The 14,385-nt window shown below is 44.2% G+C and overlaps 1 protein-coding gene across 1 annotated transcript in view; it reads right to left on the minus strand.

Moving 5' to 3' along the window:
* The window catches only part of SLC7A14 (solute carrier family 7 member 14), a 47,979-nt gene extending 34,566 nt beyond the window's left edge, over nt 1-13,413 (minus strand). The window contains exon 1 of the mRNA XM_034989890.1: nt 13,110-13,413. Within this exon, the coding sequence (XP_034845781.1) occupies nt 13,110-13,413 (304 nt within the window). The remainder of the gene's footprint in view (nt 1-13,109) is intronic.
* Between the last annotated feature and the right edge of the window lie 972 nt (nt 13,414-14,385).

The following is a 14,385-nucleotide window of genomic DNA, read 5'->3' on the forward strand; positions in this document are numbered from 1 at the left end:
CTTCCACCCGATGGTCTGCAGCAGGCAGTCACTCATGATGGCCATCTGTACCCCAACATTGCACTTCATATTGATTTTCTCCAGCTATGCAGTTATACTTTTGGAATCAATATATCTCTCCCTCTCCAGTCACTTGATGGTTAGCCAAGGAATGCAGAATCACTTTTAATTTTAATTTATAAACAGAAAAAAGATGTTTTAAGAAAACTAACAAAGGGCGCCTGGGTGGCTCAGTCATTAAGCGTCTGCCTTCGGCTCAGGTCATGATCCCAGGGTCCTGGGATCGGGTCCCACATCGGGCTCCCTGCTCAGTGGGAAGCCTGCTTCTCCCTCTCCCACTCCCCCTGCTTGTGTTCCTGTTCTCGCTGTCTCTCTCTGTCATATAAATAAATAAAATCTTAAAAAAAAAAAAAAAAGAAAACTAACAAAATGAGAAGGAAATAGTAACAACCATCTCAACAAAATGCTGTTTGGTGAGGACTTTCTTAGAGACTTGTTTGGTGGGACACTGGTTCAGTCCAATGGCTGATTCCATCCTGTATCTGGGAGATGGCAGGTAATTGGCTCTCAGGACTAACTGACTTCATGACTGAGAATCACTGATAGATACAGTATGTTCAAAATAACTGCTCAGAAACCTCTATTCAGCCCCCTGGCATGTGGGAACCTGCCATCTTGCACCCATGTCCTCTTCCCAATGTTCTTTTTTTTTTTTTTAAAGATTTTATTTATTTATTTGAGAGAGAGAGAATGAGAGCGAGCACATGAGAGGGGGGAGGGTCAGAGGGAGAAGCAGACTCCCGCCGAGCAGGGAGCCCGATGCGGGACTCGATCCCGGGACTCCAGGATCATGACCTGAGCCGAAGGCAGTCGCTTAACCAACTGAGCCACCCAGGCGCCCTTCCCAATGTTCTTGATTAGCCAAGAAAATTGTGCATTTCTTTCCCCAGGAGGAATCCATCAGGCTCTCTCTCCCTCTCCCTTCCCTGCTCCTGTCTCATCTACCTGAGTAACCTTTGTCACTCCATCACATGTCAGTGAAGCCTAGGCAGTTTTAAGAAATGCGTCTGGAAGAAAAGCAATTTGTCTGACAACGCCCGTTTCTTTGCATCTAAGAAGAGACTTATAATTTTTCTGCCAAAGCAGGCCCCAGGTGGAGAGTAAGAGCCTGTGTTTAGGGGATGGGCAGCATCAACAATCAGGGTGTGTGTGTGACACTATTCGTTACTAAACCTGACGGGACTCCAATTAAATTTGAGTAGGGAACAGAGAGCTTGCAAGGTCCCCAAACCAGAACACTGATTTATCAACACATACATGGGAAGGAAGGAAGATGTTCTTATAGTCAGAGAACTGACCTTGAGACAGGTCAAGGAAGTTTAATAATTTACTGATTAAACGTGACCAGACTATCTGTTTACTTTCTTCTCTAGATCTCCTTCTGTGAAAATAGTTTAGAGCTTGTCGGAGGTACAATGTCCACAGCATGATGAATTAGAGTATTATGTCATTTGGTCATGCTATCGTTAATATCATCAATAGTGTACGCTAGTTTATTTTATTGCTTTATCAGAGGATGAAGATGGCAATAATAATAATGCTCATGCGGTTGCTTTCAACTAAATGACCCACAGGGTTAGTTGTTCCCGGAGCCTATTTGACCTGGATTGGTCCCTCTTCATTGCTGTGGTGGCAGGTGGGCGGGGGCTGCCCTTTTCTCTGCTCCTAACATTTGTATGTAGGCGACCTCAGGTCAATGTCAAAGACAGTCTCGGAAGGACAAAGATGTTACAAAAGAGAAAAGCGCCTTTTTTTTGGCATCCACCTATGCTAGGCCCATTGTACGTGGTTTCTCATCTCATGCTCAGGTCAGCTGTTTGCAGATGCTGAGGCCACCATCAGCAGCCCGTCTCTGCTTTAGGAGAAGCAGTGAGTGTTATAGGAGCCACCCAGCCTCTGGAGAGAGGTCTAGAGTGTGGTCGTGACAACTAACTGAGATATTGCACACAGATCACTTTGCCCAGTGCCTGGCACACAGCAAGTATTTACTAAATGACAACTACAATTAGTACTAACTATGGCCTTGAGTAAGGCATCCAGTTAACTGAGTGTTAGTTTCCCCATCTGGAAAGTGGCGATAGTGATCCCTACTGGGGGGTTGCTACGGGTCTGTAAAGGAACGCATGTTCTGACATGCAGTGGGCACTCCTCCAGCGGGAGCCATGGTGATTAGTACAGAGGAAGAAAGGGAATCCCACAGATTTTCTTAGCAGTAGCCTCCCGAGTGTTTATGCAGGAGCCTCTGCCTTGCGGGTGGGACCAAAGGGGTTGGAAGCAAGAATTGTTGGCAGATGGTTTTAGATGCTCAGCATTGGCAGGGATATCAGAAATCATCTGGAGTCTAGACCAAACCCTATGTGTGCCCAATTCACTTCTAAATCAGAACCTGGAAAAGTTCCTTCTTAGGTTTTAAATCTTTAATCTGGAAACATATGTTCTCTTCTGCAGGTCCAGTTAGAAATTGTGAGGATGGAGAGAAATTTCCCGTTTTCTTGCTCAACCTTTCTTCAGGGGGCCTCCAGCCCCTCGTTCAGATGACTCTGACAATTGGCCTAGGAAGGCTTTGTGCAGAGTGGACAGAACAGGAGTAAAGTGACAGCTGGCCATTCTCGTGCACCCATATATTTTTCAGCTCACCCCTCTCTAGGAGGAGGCAGTGCCCCCATTTCTAAAGCCGACGAAAGGGGTGCCAACAAGGACAGACCTAAGAAGCTTCTGTGAGGGGACCAAGCCATCCCTCCCTGCCCTGAGGATTTTGTGGCTGGGGTTAAAGGTGAGTGCTAAGAGAGCACATTCCAGCCCTTACGTGGCTCCTCAGCCCATCTGATGAGCAGGTGGGTCTGGTTTCCACTGGGATGGGCTGCCTTCCCAGCAGATGCCCGGGACCGTGAGACACAGTGACTCTCTCATGGGCCTGGATCTGTTCTCGGTGGAGGACCTTCCTAGAGACATGAGACACCCCTCATAAAAGAGGGGTGCCATCTCAACTTTTTCCCAAACAGGGCTAATGTGCAGGGAGGACACCATGAGGAGGGGCACTGAGTGTTCAGAGCGGATGCTGGGCACATGCAAAGCTCCTGAGCCTCCACGCACAAAGTCGGCTTCATACCAGGCTCCCCTAGGGCGAGGGTTGATGCCTGGCGTCACTCCTCTTCAGGGCTTTTATCTCGTGGTGGTCATGCCTTACTCATTTTGAGTAGTACTTTTTTCAGTGTACAGAGTTGAGGCTGCTTAAATATCACTTCTTCAGAAGGAGTACTTTGTCATGGGAGCCTGTTTAATTTCCTTACAGCACTTACCAATATTTGTAGTTATATGTGTTCATTTACTTGTTTTCTGAGGTGTAGCCTCCTTGCACGTTTTGAAGCACAATCGTTTTGAAGGGGGCTATCCTGGCAGAGATGAGAATTCCTCCTGGGGAAAATACCTTCAGATCTAAAAGAATGTTCTTTGTGCAAAGTTCACCTGGCAAAAGGGTGGATAGGAGGCAGGCCTGCTGGGTCTTTCGCTAGGTATGCACCAAGGGGCTTTAGAATCTGAGACATGGAAGCTCATTTGCATTAAGAACAAATAGAGCCTCCTTAGGTTGGAGACCTGGCCAATTGTATGGCAGTGGTGATAAGAACACGAGGAAAAGATACTGAGCATTTGCCATGTGCACTGGCTATCCTAAGCACTTGACATACACACTCTTCATGAGATGCTTATGATGCAAAACTATTATTATTTCCATTTACAGACGATGAATCCAAGATCTAGACAGGCTATTGGGACTTCCCAATCTTTCCCACTTGACAGAACACACCCAGAGAATGGTCACGTTTGTATGGCTATGAGAAGGAGAGCAATATGCACAGGGGCGAGGCTGCTCACAGGTGGCAGTGATAGCCTGGGGCCTCTGCCACCTCCCAGCTGTGCCGAGGGCTCAATACCCTCAATAACCATTGTAAATAGCAGAGCAGGGCTTGCAGTGAGGTGGATGCATTCCAAGAGGGCTAACCCCATCTGGCGCCAGGATGCTACCTGGGGTTGGAAAGTGTGTGTGTGTGTGTGTGTGCGCGCGCGTGTGTAATGTTGAGACATTGGACCTTTCTATACAAATCTTTCCCCTCCCTGGGTTCTTTTCTTACCCTCCTACAGGCAATCGAATCTGAACTGTTCATTTTGCAGAGAAGGAAACTGAAGTCAAGAGGTGAGTGACTTGCCTAAGTGTCCTGAGCTGCTGAAGAACAGAACTGGAACGAGGGTTCAGGTGTCCTGACTTCTGTCCCAGGCCCTGTGGTCTCTTGCACTGCTCAAGGTGATTTCAACATGTGCCTGTCTGGTTTCTTTGCACGGATGTTCAGAGTTCTTTCCTGCATTCTGCAGCACATCTGCCATGATGCTGAGCCCAGAGCAGGTAGCCGGTCCCTCCCACACCACACTAGCTGCTCTTGGCATGCACCGTCCACTCTACCAGGTGCTGTAGAAGATGTCAAAGGAGCCCAGGTTCTCCTTGGTTTGCTGGAGGAAGCTCATTTCAGAATCAGCAATTTAAGTGACTTGTAAAGTTTTATTAAAATGAGCTCACCTTCTCCGAACTGGTAACTGACATCCTTCCTACAGGGCTGTCAATCCAGCTCTATATAGAAGACTTACATGAACTTCACAACACCCTTCTCACTGCTGACAGGTGACAGAAAGACGCTGAGCTTAGAAAGCATTTTCATGACCTGGGTTACAGAAGTTACGATCTAGAAAAGTGCTCAACTTATCAATAGAATAGGGTGAGCTACCTGCTCTTTTGAAACCCCAATAAGAGTGAAGCGTTTCTTGATATGCGTGATTCTCTTTGGTAAGTTCTTAAGTTTGGAGGCATGTGTCTGCATGAGGCAGTTTGGGGGTAATAGCCTCTGGAGCCAGGCAGAATCAACGTTAGATTCAACCTTGGCCACTGCTTGCCTTAAGGGCCTGGATAAGTCACCTTACTTCTCTGACCCTGAGTTTTGTCATCTGCAAAATAAATACACAATGGCACTTATTTTTAGGATTTGCTGGGAGTATTATGCAGCTGTGTGTAGCTAGTGCCAGGCACATCAGAAGTCCCCAGTGGTTTAGCTGTTATGATTAATGAAATGCGGACACTAATAGTCACCCAGTAGGGAGGTTGAGAGCATTAAATGCACAGTGCCTGAGGCACAGTATTGGATGAATAATAATAAAAACAACAATAATAATAATGACTAACATTTACCAAGTGCTTATTAAGTTATGTCTTAGAGACTTTACAAACATCGAGGGTAGCTGCTATCATTATTAATATTTCGACAAAGAGCTGTGAGCTTGGACAATATTTTGGAGAGCCAGTTTTCCAGAGGCTTGAAGACTGGCATGCATCTGTTCATCTTTGCATTTCCTCTGTACTCTTTCAGTGTTTTGCCTCTCCCACCACCATTATGGTTAAGAGCAGCACTCAGATACCTTTGGGCCAACAAAGAGATGCAAGCTTGTGGAATGAATGAGTGATCCTAGATCACTGAGAATGACCAGCGATGCAAAAAGGCCAACCCTCCTGTGTCCATCTCTCTAGTCTGGCTTCAGTTTGAGGAGGGGAAAATGGTCTGTTCTGAAAAACAAAACAAGGGAACTCAGCAGATTCTCTAAATAGACAGAATCTTTAGAAATCTTCCTTGGTCGTGAAAATCCAACCCGAGATGAATACTGCAATGGGGAGATTCTGCTTAGGCTTTGTGAAGATCCAGCCCAGGGAGGAGGTTTGGGAGCCCCGCCTGTGGGAAAGGCATCTGCTTGACAGAGTGCTGCTCCCCTCACCACATCCCCAGGGTTTCAGCTCCCATGGTCTCACCTGATGATGGATTAGAAGATGCCAAAGGGCAAATGAAGATGGAAGGAAATACAAATTAGAAACCCTAGTGCCAAACCATAAACTAAGAATGCCAAGAAAAATGCTACTCGGCCTGATGGCCCATATTGCCTTTTAGATGCTTGGCTTCAAAGATCTCAGAGGCAGCTTGCTTAAATGGAAGAGCGTGAGCTTTGGAGTCCTGCATTCTGAGGTGAGAATTGTGGCCCTGCCACTGTCTGCCTCCCTCCCAGGAAGTTACTTTAACCACTGACTATCTTTTGAGGGAAGAAATCAAGTCACTCTTCTCTCCACCGTGTGGGTGAGGATAGGAAAGAGGGGCTATGTGGGAGCCTCCCTGTGGTGTTCTGCACACGTGGATTTGTTTATTGTCCATGGTGGTGTTCTGTGGCGGTCCACTTTTCTAGGGTTTTCTGCTTCTACTTTCACTTTCTGTCACCAGAACTGTGTTGTAAATCCGTTATTCTAATGACATTATTTCAAAAACACTTTCATTTGTTCTGTCTTTTCTCAGTTAGAGAGGGCATTTATCCCTCTGCCACATCCTCCCTCGCCCTTGCCCACACCCTCTCCATCCTAAGCTTCCTTCTGATCTCCGCTCATAATCTCTTGTCTGTTCTGTACAGTATGTGCAACACCAGTATCTCCACCTCTACTTTCTTCCCACCGTGTTACTACAGTACGGATCTGACTGTGTCTCTTGATCTCTTGGCCTGTCCTCTTGGGCAGGACTTTCTGTTTAGTCCCCAAGTCCCTCCTCTAAGAACCCACTTTGTTTAGTGAATGATCATGTTGGACCATTTTAGTTAGGGGACAATATCTTTGGAGAATGCCTGGGATGACATTGTAGAGAGATAGAGACAGAGACTCCATGGGAGCAGAGACTCAGAGTTGGCAGAACTAGGAAAAGGTAAGCCTCACAATTCCCTATTGTTATTGAGGGGGACTCTAGATTTTCCAATTATACATTATGGGGAATCAGAACCAATTTTATTAAATATGTCAGAACAACTTGATCTCAGCAAGCTGGAGGGCTTAGGGGTTGTACACCCACTATAGATGTGGCAGTGACAGGCAGTTTTCCTTTTCTTTCCCATTAGCAGAGCTTCTGTAATACTGGGGTTGACAATGTACCCAGTCAGAAGACTACACTTCACAGCCTCACTTGCTGTGGCCAAGTGTTCCAGTTTCAACCAGTGTAAGTTATAGAGAAGGACCTACGGAGATAACTTACATGTAAGTTATAGAGAAGGACTTATGAAAAAGTTTCTTAAAAAGGGGACAGAAATATGGGAAATGACCTGTCTCAACTTTCTGTTCTCTTTCTTGCCTTCTGGAACTCAGATGCACTGACTGGAGCTCCAGCAGCCATCTTGGATCTTGAAGTCACCTTAAGGAGGGAAGCCGAGCAACCTCCATGGTCAAGCACAAAGACTAAGGGCTGAGTCCCCAGAACTGCAGAATCACAATAGCAACCCCCCTCCAGATTCTTTCTACACAAGAAAGAAGTGAAATTGTCTCTTGTTTTTGGTTTTCTGTTGTGTGGGATTGAATCTGACCATAATCTGTTAATACAGTAGCAGATGAGCGAAGTGATTACCATGTGAACTCTGGAGTCAGACTGCTTTCACTCCATTCCCTGCTCTGTCACCTCTTAATCAGGTACCTTAAGCAAGTTACCAAACTTTTCACGAGCCTCTGTTTTCTCATCTGTAATGTGAGGATAATGACACCACTTATCGCATAGAGTTGATGTGAGGATTAAGTAACAATGTGTTAGCACTTAGAACACTTTTGGTACACAGTAAGTGCTCAATAAATGGTAGCTGCTGCTGCTATTATTACTGTTATTACTACTATTGTTGCCCCACTTACCCATCAGATTGGGTGTTCATCTCCATCCATAAGCAATGGGTCCTTTAGAGTAGAATTTCTTATTTGTTTTTGGTACTGCCCCAGAACTGGCAGATGGTGGGTATACAATACATCTTTACTGAACCGATTCTTACTAGATTTTTGTCAACTATTTCTTGTAAGTAGATGATAAAACTCACTGGTATTGTGCATCAGACTGGGGACTGATGCCCTGTAAGCACACTGTCACTTCATCCCTACCAAAACCATTTGAGATACAGGCCTAAAGAGTTATTGTAGGGTGTGCATGAACTTAGGAGTCATTCAGACCTACATTCTATTTAAGGTTCAAATTTGGTAATATTAAAAGAGAACTGGAAATACACTTAGGGTAAAAAGTCAAAGCAGGCATCCTCACTCAAGTTCCTAGGAGGCTCTTAGGGCTTTGAGTGGCCAGATGTCACTGGCATGGTGGCTTTGCGCTGTGTTTCTTCCTGAGTCAACAGAATTAGACAACCTCTGGAAGCCATTCTGCTTCCGTTCCTCAGTCTCTCAACATGGTGGTAGGTGGGAACCAGGAAGGAAAACAATTTCCCCTATCTCGTTTATTTAATCTGGTGTATTCAAAGAGTTTTTTAGGTTTGGTATGGGCATGGGGTCTGGTTGTGGCCTGCTGAACTATTAAAGAGTAGATAAAACCTTATGGCCAGAGGGTAAAGCTTATAGCACAAACTGCTTCCTCTAATAAGTTTCCCTCCACCTGCAATAGGGCTGTGGGTGGTATGGTGTTGGGACATGACTGGTAGGAGGAGCTTGGGAGGTTCCTGTAAATTTGGCTCTTGTCAAATTGTAGAGGAAGTGGCTCTCTCTCTTAGATTTGTTTCATGGTATAAGCGAGTTTGCCTGGCACAGGGGATGATGCCACAGGGCCAAGAAAATCTCTTAAGAATCTGTTGGCCAAATAATTTATATCCTAACATATGCTTTCTCTTTTTGTAGGTCATAGCTGAAGCAGGAGTTAAGTTTTGGTCCCAATGATAGAGTAGTTCTTAACCCTGGCTGCACACTCAAATCCTCTGAGGCTCTTAAAAAAATATCATTCCCTGGGTTTGACCCCAGTCCAACTGAGAATCTCTGGGGGTAGGGCCTGGGCATCAGCATTTTAAAAAGGAAATATACAGGAATTAAAAGAAAACTAAAAGATGAGCCACAAAAGGGGAGAAAATATTTACAAAATCACATATGTATAATGGAACTATATCCAGAATATATAAGAAAATCTTAAAAGTTAATAATAAGAAAATGAAGAACCCAATTAAAGAATGGGCAAAGATTTGAACACTTCACCGAAGAAAATGATGGCAAATAAACACATAAAAAGATGCTCAAAATATTAGCAATTAGGGAAATGACAGTGAAAACCACATTGAAATATCATTGTACACCTTTTAAAGTGGCAAACAAACAAAGCAACAACAAAAAGCAACACCTGACAATTCTGAGGGCTAGCAAGGAACAGAACAACTGGAATTCTCAGGTATGGCTGATGGGAATGAAAAATAATACAGTCACTTTGGAAAAGAGTTTAGCAGTTTATTATAAAGTTAAACCTACACTTACCACACAGTCTGACAATTCCACTCCTAGGTATTTGCTCAAGAGAACTGACAACTTGTGTTCACACAAAAACCTGTATATAAATATTTGTAATGGCTTTATTTATAATGACCCCAAGCTGGAACCAACTCAATTCAACATTCAACTACTAAATGGATAAATAAACTGTAGTATATCCACGCAATGGGATACTACTCAAAAATAAAATGGAACGACCCACTGATATATACAATATGAATGAATCTTAAATGCATCATACTAAGTGAAAGAAACCAAACTCAAAAGATTATATACTGAATGATTCCATGTATATAACATTCTGGAAAGGGCAAAAGTAGAGGGACAGAACACAGATTAGTGGTTGCCAGGGGGTGGGGGTGGAGGTGAGGAGAATTGCAAAAGGTATCATGAAGGAATTATTTGGGGCTGTTGGGACTCTTCTGTATCTTGATTGTGGTGGAGGTTACATAAATTGTATGTGTTGGTCAAGCTCATAAAGTTGTATATTTAAAAGAATACATTTTACTGTATGTAATTATAACTCAGTAAAGCTGACTTCTCTCCCCCAAACCATTCTTTAGAAAAAAAAAACTTCCCCAAGTAATTTAAATTCATAGTCAGCGTTGACAGATGTTGGTATAACAAATTTGAATCTAGGTTCTGGTATTAAAACTTCAGTTTTCTTATATGTACAACTGGAGATAATAAAACCTACCTTGAAGAGATATTATGAATCTTTTTTTTGTTTTAAAGATTTATCTATTTATTTTAGAGAGAGAGTGGACCAGTGGGAAGGGCAGAGGGAGAGGGAGAGACTCTCAGGCAGACTCCGCATTGAGGGTGGAGCCCGACATGACGTGGGACTCGATCTCACGACCCTGAGATCATGACCTGAGCCAAAGCCAAGAGTCTGATGCTCAACCGACTGCACCACCCAGGCGTGGCGCAGAGATGTTACGAGTCTTAAATGTGCTAACGTACAAGCTCCAAATACAGGGTTTGGCGCACAGTAATCATAACCGCTTATGTAGCGCTATGTGCCGGGCATTACAGCAGCACTCCCAGGCATCTCTGATCTTCACAGCAACTCTGTGAAGGAGATATCATTATGACCACTTTCAAGGTGGAGAAACTGAGGCTTAGAGAAGTTATGGAATTTGCTCAAGGTCTCACAGCCACAGGTTGAGTGGCAGAGCCAGGTTCCAAGTCTAACCTTAACATCGCTGATTACAGTACCCCTTCTGAAATCTCCATTAATTTCAAACATCCCGCTTTTTGGCTTCACATCTATCCCCCTAGTGCACTTTCTTGGTATTTTCAATGGTGTCTTCAGGGTTGAGCCAGGTTTTGGTAAGGCCAAAAGGAGAGAGGAACATGTATTAAAAAGTCTGAAGATACAAGAGAGTTCGATTATCGTGATATGGAGAAATGGAGAAGTGGAGGGAATTTGGTCAGAGGAGATGCAATTACAGGGATGATGATATGGGAGTGGAAAAAAGACAGCAGAGGGGCCTTCCCTTCATTCAGTGACAAAGGATCATAGAATGAGAGGCCTGGTTGGAGTCTTCTGTTATAAATACTCTACCTTTGGCCTGGGCTCTGGCTGGGGGCTATCAGAGAATGCTGGCTGGCCTCAGTCACAGAGTGTAGAGAAGTGTACGGATGAAGCCACATGTGGAAGGGGGGTGTCCCTGACTGAGAGAGAGGTAGGGTTTTCTTTTGGTGCCTGGCGCAGTGGTGAAAGCACCAGTTACTGGGCAGTTCCAGGACCTTCAAGTAGAGCTGGGCCAGTGGTGTCCTGGTAAATGCTTAACGACGGACTCTCTGAAACCAACCAACCAACACACCAAACTCTGTTTGGAGCATTTGCCGTTTTTTGTGGTGTAAATACTCTTACCATAGCCAATTTCAAGGTAACAAAGGAAAGTTGGGGAAAGGTGTGCACAATTAGGGCTCTTGGCAGCTGGTGCAAGCTGGTCCCAGCACAGCACTGGCTGGGTCAGTCTTGGGTCCTCCATATAAGCAGCAGAAAAGTCTGGGTTATATAGTGCCATGAGCACCTTGGCAGGGGGACAGCTTCCCAGAATGCAACTGAGCCTTGTTCTGCTTTCTAGATACAATGTAGCAATGTGAAGGATAAGATGTGGGTGATTTGTTTGCAGTACTCACTGTGGAGAGGGGGACAGGGCCATAACAGAATGGATCCAGAGGAGACTGGGCCATCTGCATTAACTGTGCAGGACTCAGCCGTCTGCCCTGTACCTTCGGTGGGACCCCTGGTTATATGTCTGTCTTTTGTCCTACTATCACTAATTTGTTCTATATGCTAACACTTCTCGATCTATAAATTTATAGTGAGTAAGAATCTGGCACTTCCCTCCAAATAGTTTCTTTGCCAATAAGCATGAAAATGATTGCAATCGGGTTAACAGCTTTTGAAGTATCCACAGAATTCATCCATGTGAATAATGTATTTTCATCTGTAAGAAAAGAGTCCTCTTTTCTGAAGGAACCTCAATTATTAGGCTATTCATGCATCTTAGAGATGACTTCAGGAAAATGGATAGTTGTACAACCAACAGGGAAGTAAACTTTGACAAGAGATAAATAAAATCAGTCTGGAATTACTTCCCTCATTAAGTTAAAAAGATGTCAAATATAAACTGGTGCACTTTCTGGTTGTGTGTTCCTAGGCTGTGCATCCCCCGTGGAAGAAGGCTAGTCTGGATAGACAATATTCATGTAGGACTCTTCTTGTGATAGTGTGCATTCGTACACAGGAATCCTGATATATGATATATGCTAGCATTCTTGCTTCTGAGGCACTGGATGAAGCCATCACGTTCCCTGTCAGGACACGAGCTGACCCACATGATCTGCCACCAAAAACCCAGCAAAATGTCATCCTTTTGCAATACAATGCTCAAGAAGCAGGATGTGTTCTTTTTCCTTCTTTTTCAAGTTATTATCTATTGACCTATTCCTGGGAAGATACTGTGGATCCCATCTCAAGAGAAAACGAGGGAAGAGGAAAGGGAAAATAGGGGAGTTGTTTCACAAATTATCAATATATATATATACAATAATAATATGTAGAAAACTCATAAAATGAGTTTTATGCTTCTTTCCCAAGGAGAGAGACGGCACTGGTTGAACTACCCCTGTAGAATACAATCTGTTGAAGTGCTTATGGCAGATGGTGCTTTGTGATTCTCACGATGGCTTTACATTTCCTAGCTTGGTTTCCTTCTGCTTGGGGGTCACAATGCCAGTTTTTGGCTCATCAAATCCCAATTATATCAGATTTAGTGACTTGTCATTTTGCTACTCTGCCTAGCCTTTATGTATTATATTATATATATAATATAATATTATATATTATACATATGTATTATATGTATTCCCACAAAGGGATTAACCTATCTTCCATTTAAAAGGGAGAGTTATGATAAAAATGGAGCCATTAAGACATGACAGGGAATGAGAAGGTGGGAGGTGGTCAGACACCAGAATAATTATTTGTATCGAAAAACCAAAGAAAAAAGAAAAAGGAAGCTACTACAGTTGAGTCTTGAACTCCCTGGCAGTCAAGGCAAGAAAAGAGTGTGATGACTCCTTTGTTGACACTTCATATATTTCATCACTAAATATTCTAGAGGAGCGGGTGAGCAGTAACAGACTTTCCACAGGCCTTCGACTGTATTGAGACACTTACCTGATAATATGGACGCAACGGCTGCAATGATGAAGGACACAATGACACCAGGTCCTGCCATTTCCTTGGCCACCAGACCAGACACCACGTACATCCCTGTGCCCACACAGCTGCCAACGCCAAGTGAGATGAGGTCCATGGTGGTGAGCACCTGAGCTAGCTTGGTGCCATGGGCTGTGGTGGCCCCAGTTCCCTCCAGCATGGACTCCACTGGTTTGGTGCGCAAGATCCTGGAGTGCATGGCATACCAGGCGGCCCCCCACTGCACCCGCCGGGGGTCCAGGGAGGCAAGAAAGCCACTCATCCTGCGTGATAGGGGTTACGGTGAAGGTCAACTGATGGAAGAGGTTCTATGGGAGCCTTAGTGGATGCTTCTGGAACTCATCTAGTGAATAGGGATCTCCTTTTTTAGGAAAGGTCCAAAGGGACCCAAAGCAGCCTTCTCCTGGGCATGAATGTCTGCAGGAAAAACACAAGAAAGAAGACGATGAGACCAAGCAGGAACAAACGATCACTTGGAGGCATGGTGGGAGGTCAATATAATGAACTGGTTGAACAGGTCTATCTTGTGTACTCACAATGCAGGAGGGTTGCATTTCCCCCTTTGTGTCACCTCCAGTCTTAAATAACAATCTGTTGTTTGCACTGTGTCCCTGAGTCGTTCTGAAGAAGATGGTCTGAGTCAGGGCTCTGCCACTTACTGCTGTGGGACCTTGGGTAAGTTATCCCACTTCTCTGTGCTTCAGTTTCAACTGCATAATGGGGTTAATAAAGTCTTTTGCCTGGTGTTGATGTGAAGATTAGATTAGTGTCTAAAAAGAGCTTAAGGCAATGCCTGGCACATGGAAAATGCTCACCTGGCCTGGGTCTGCCAAGACTTACCTGGTTTCTTCTTCTTCTTGGAAGACTTTGTCTGTGGCTTTTGGGCATATTCTTTGGGGACACAACACCCTCATTTTTTAAATACAAAGATGCAAAATTAGATTTATGACTTTTAAGAAGAACAATCCCACCCCATGGAGTTGTTTTGGACCTTTGATCTTAAATAAAATGAAAAGTGTCTTGAGTGTTTTTTTGCTCTCAAAGATTAAGAGGAAGTGTTCCTGGCATTTGGTGGGTGAGCCCCAGAGATGCTAACTGGGTGGGATGGTGTAATCCATTTTTCAGTGATCTCACAGGCATTCCTGTAGATGAAAATTCTTCTTATGATGATCTAAACCTAAAACCTAATTGTTTTATGTATAAACACATGGGATTTTCAGGGATGGTTTTAATA

This window comes from Mirounga leonina, unplaced genomic scaffold (assembly GCF_011800145.1).
Source record: "Mirounga leonina isolate KUSES-001 unplaced genomic scaffold, KU_Mleo_1.0 Mir_115, whole genome shotgun sequence".
Taxonomy (NCBI): Eukaryota; Metazoa; Chordata; class Mammalia; order Carnivora; family Phocidae; genus Mirounga; species Mirounga leonina.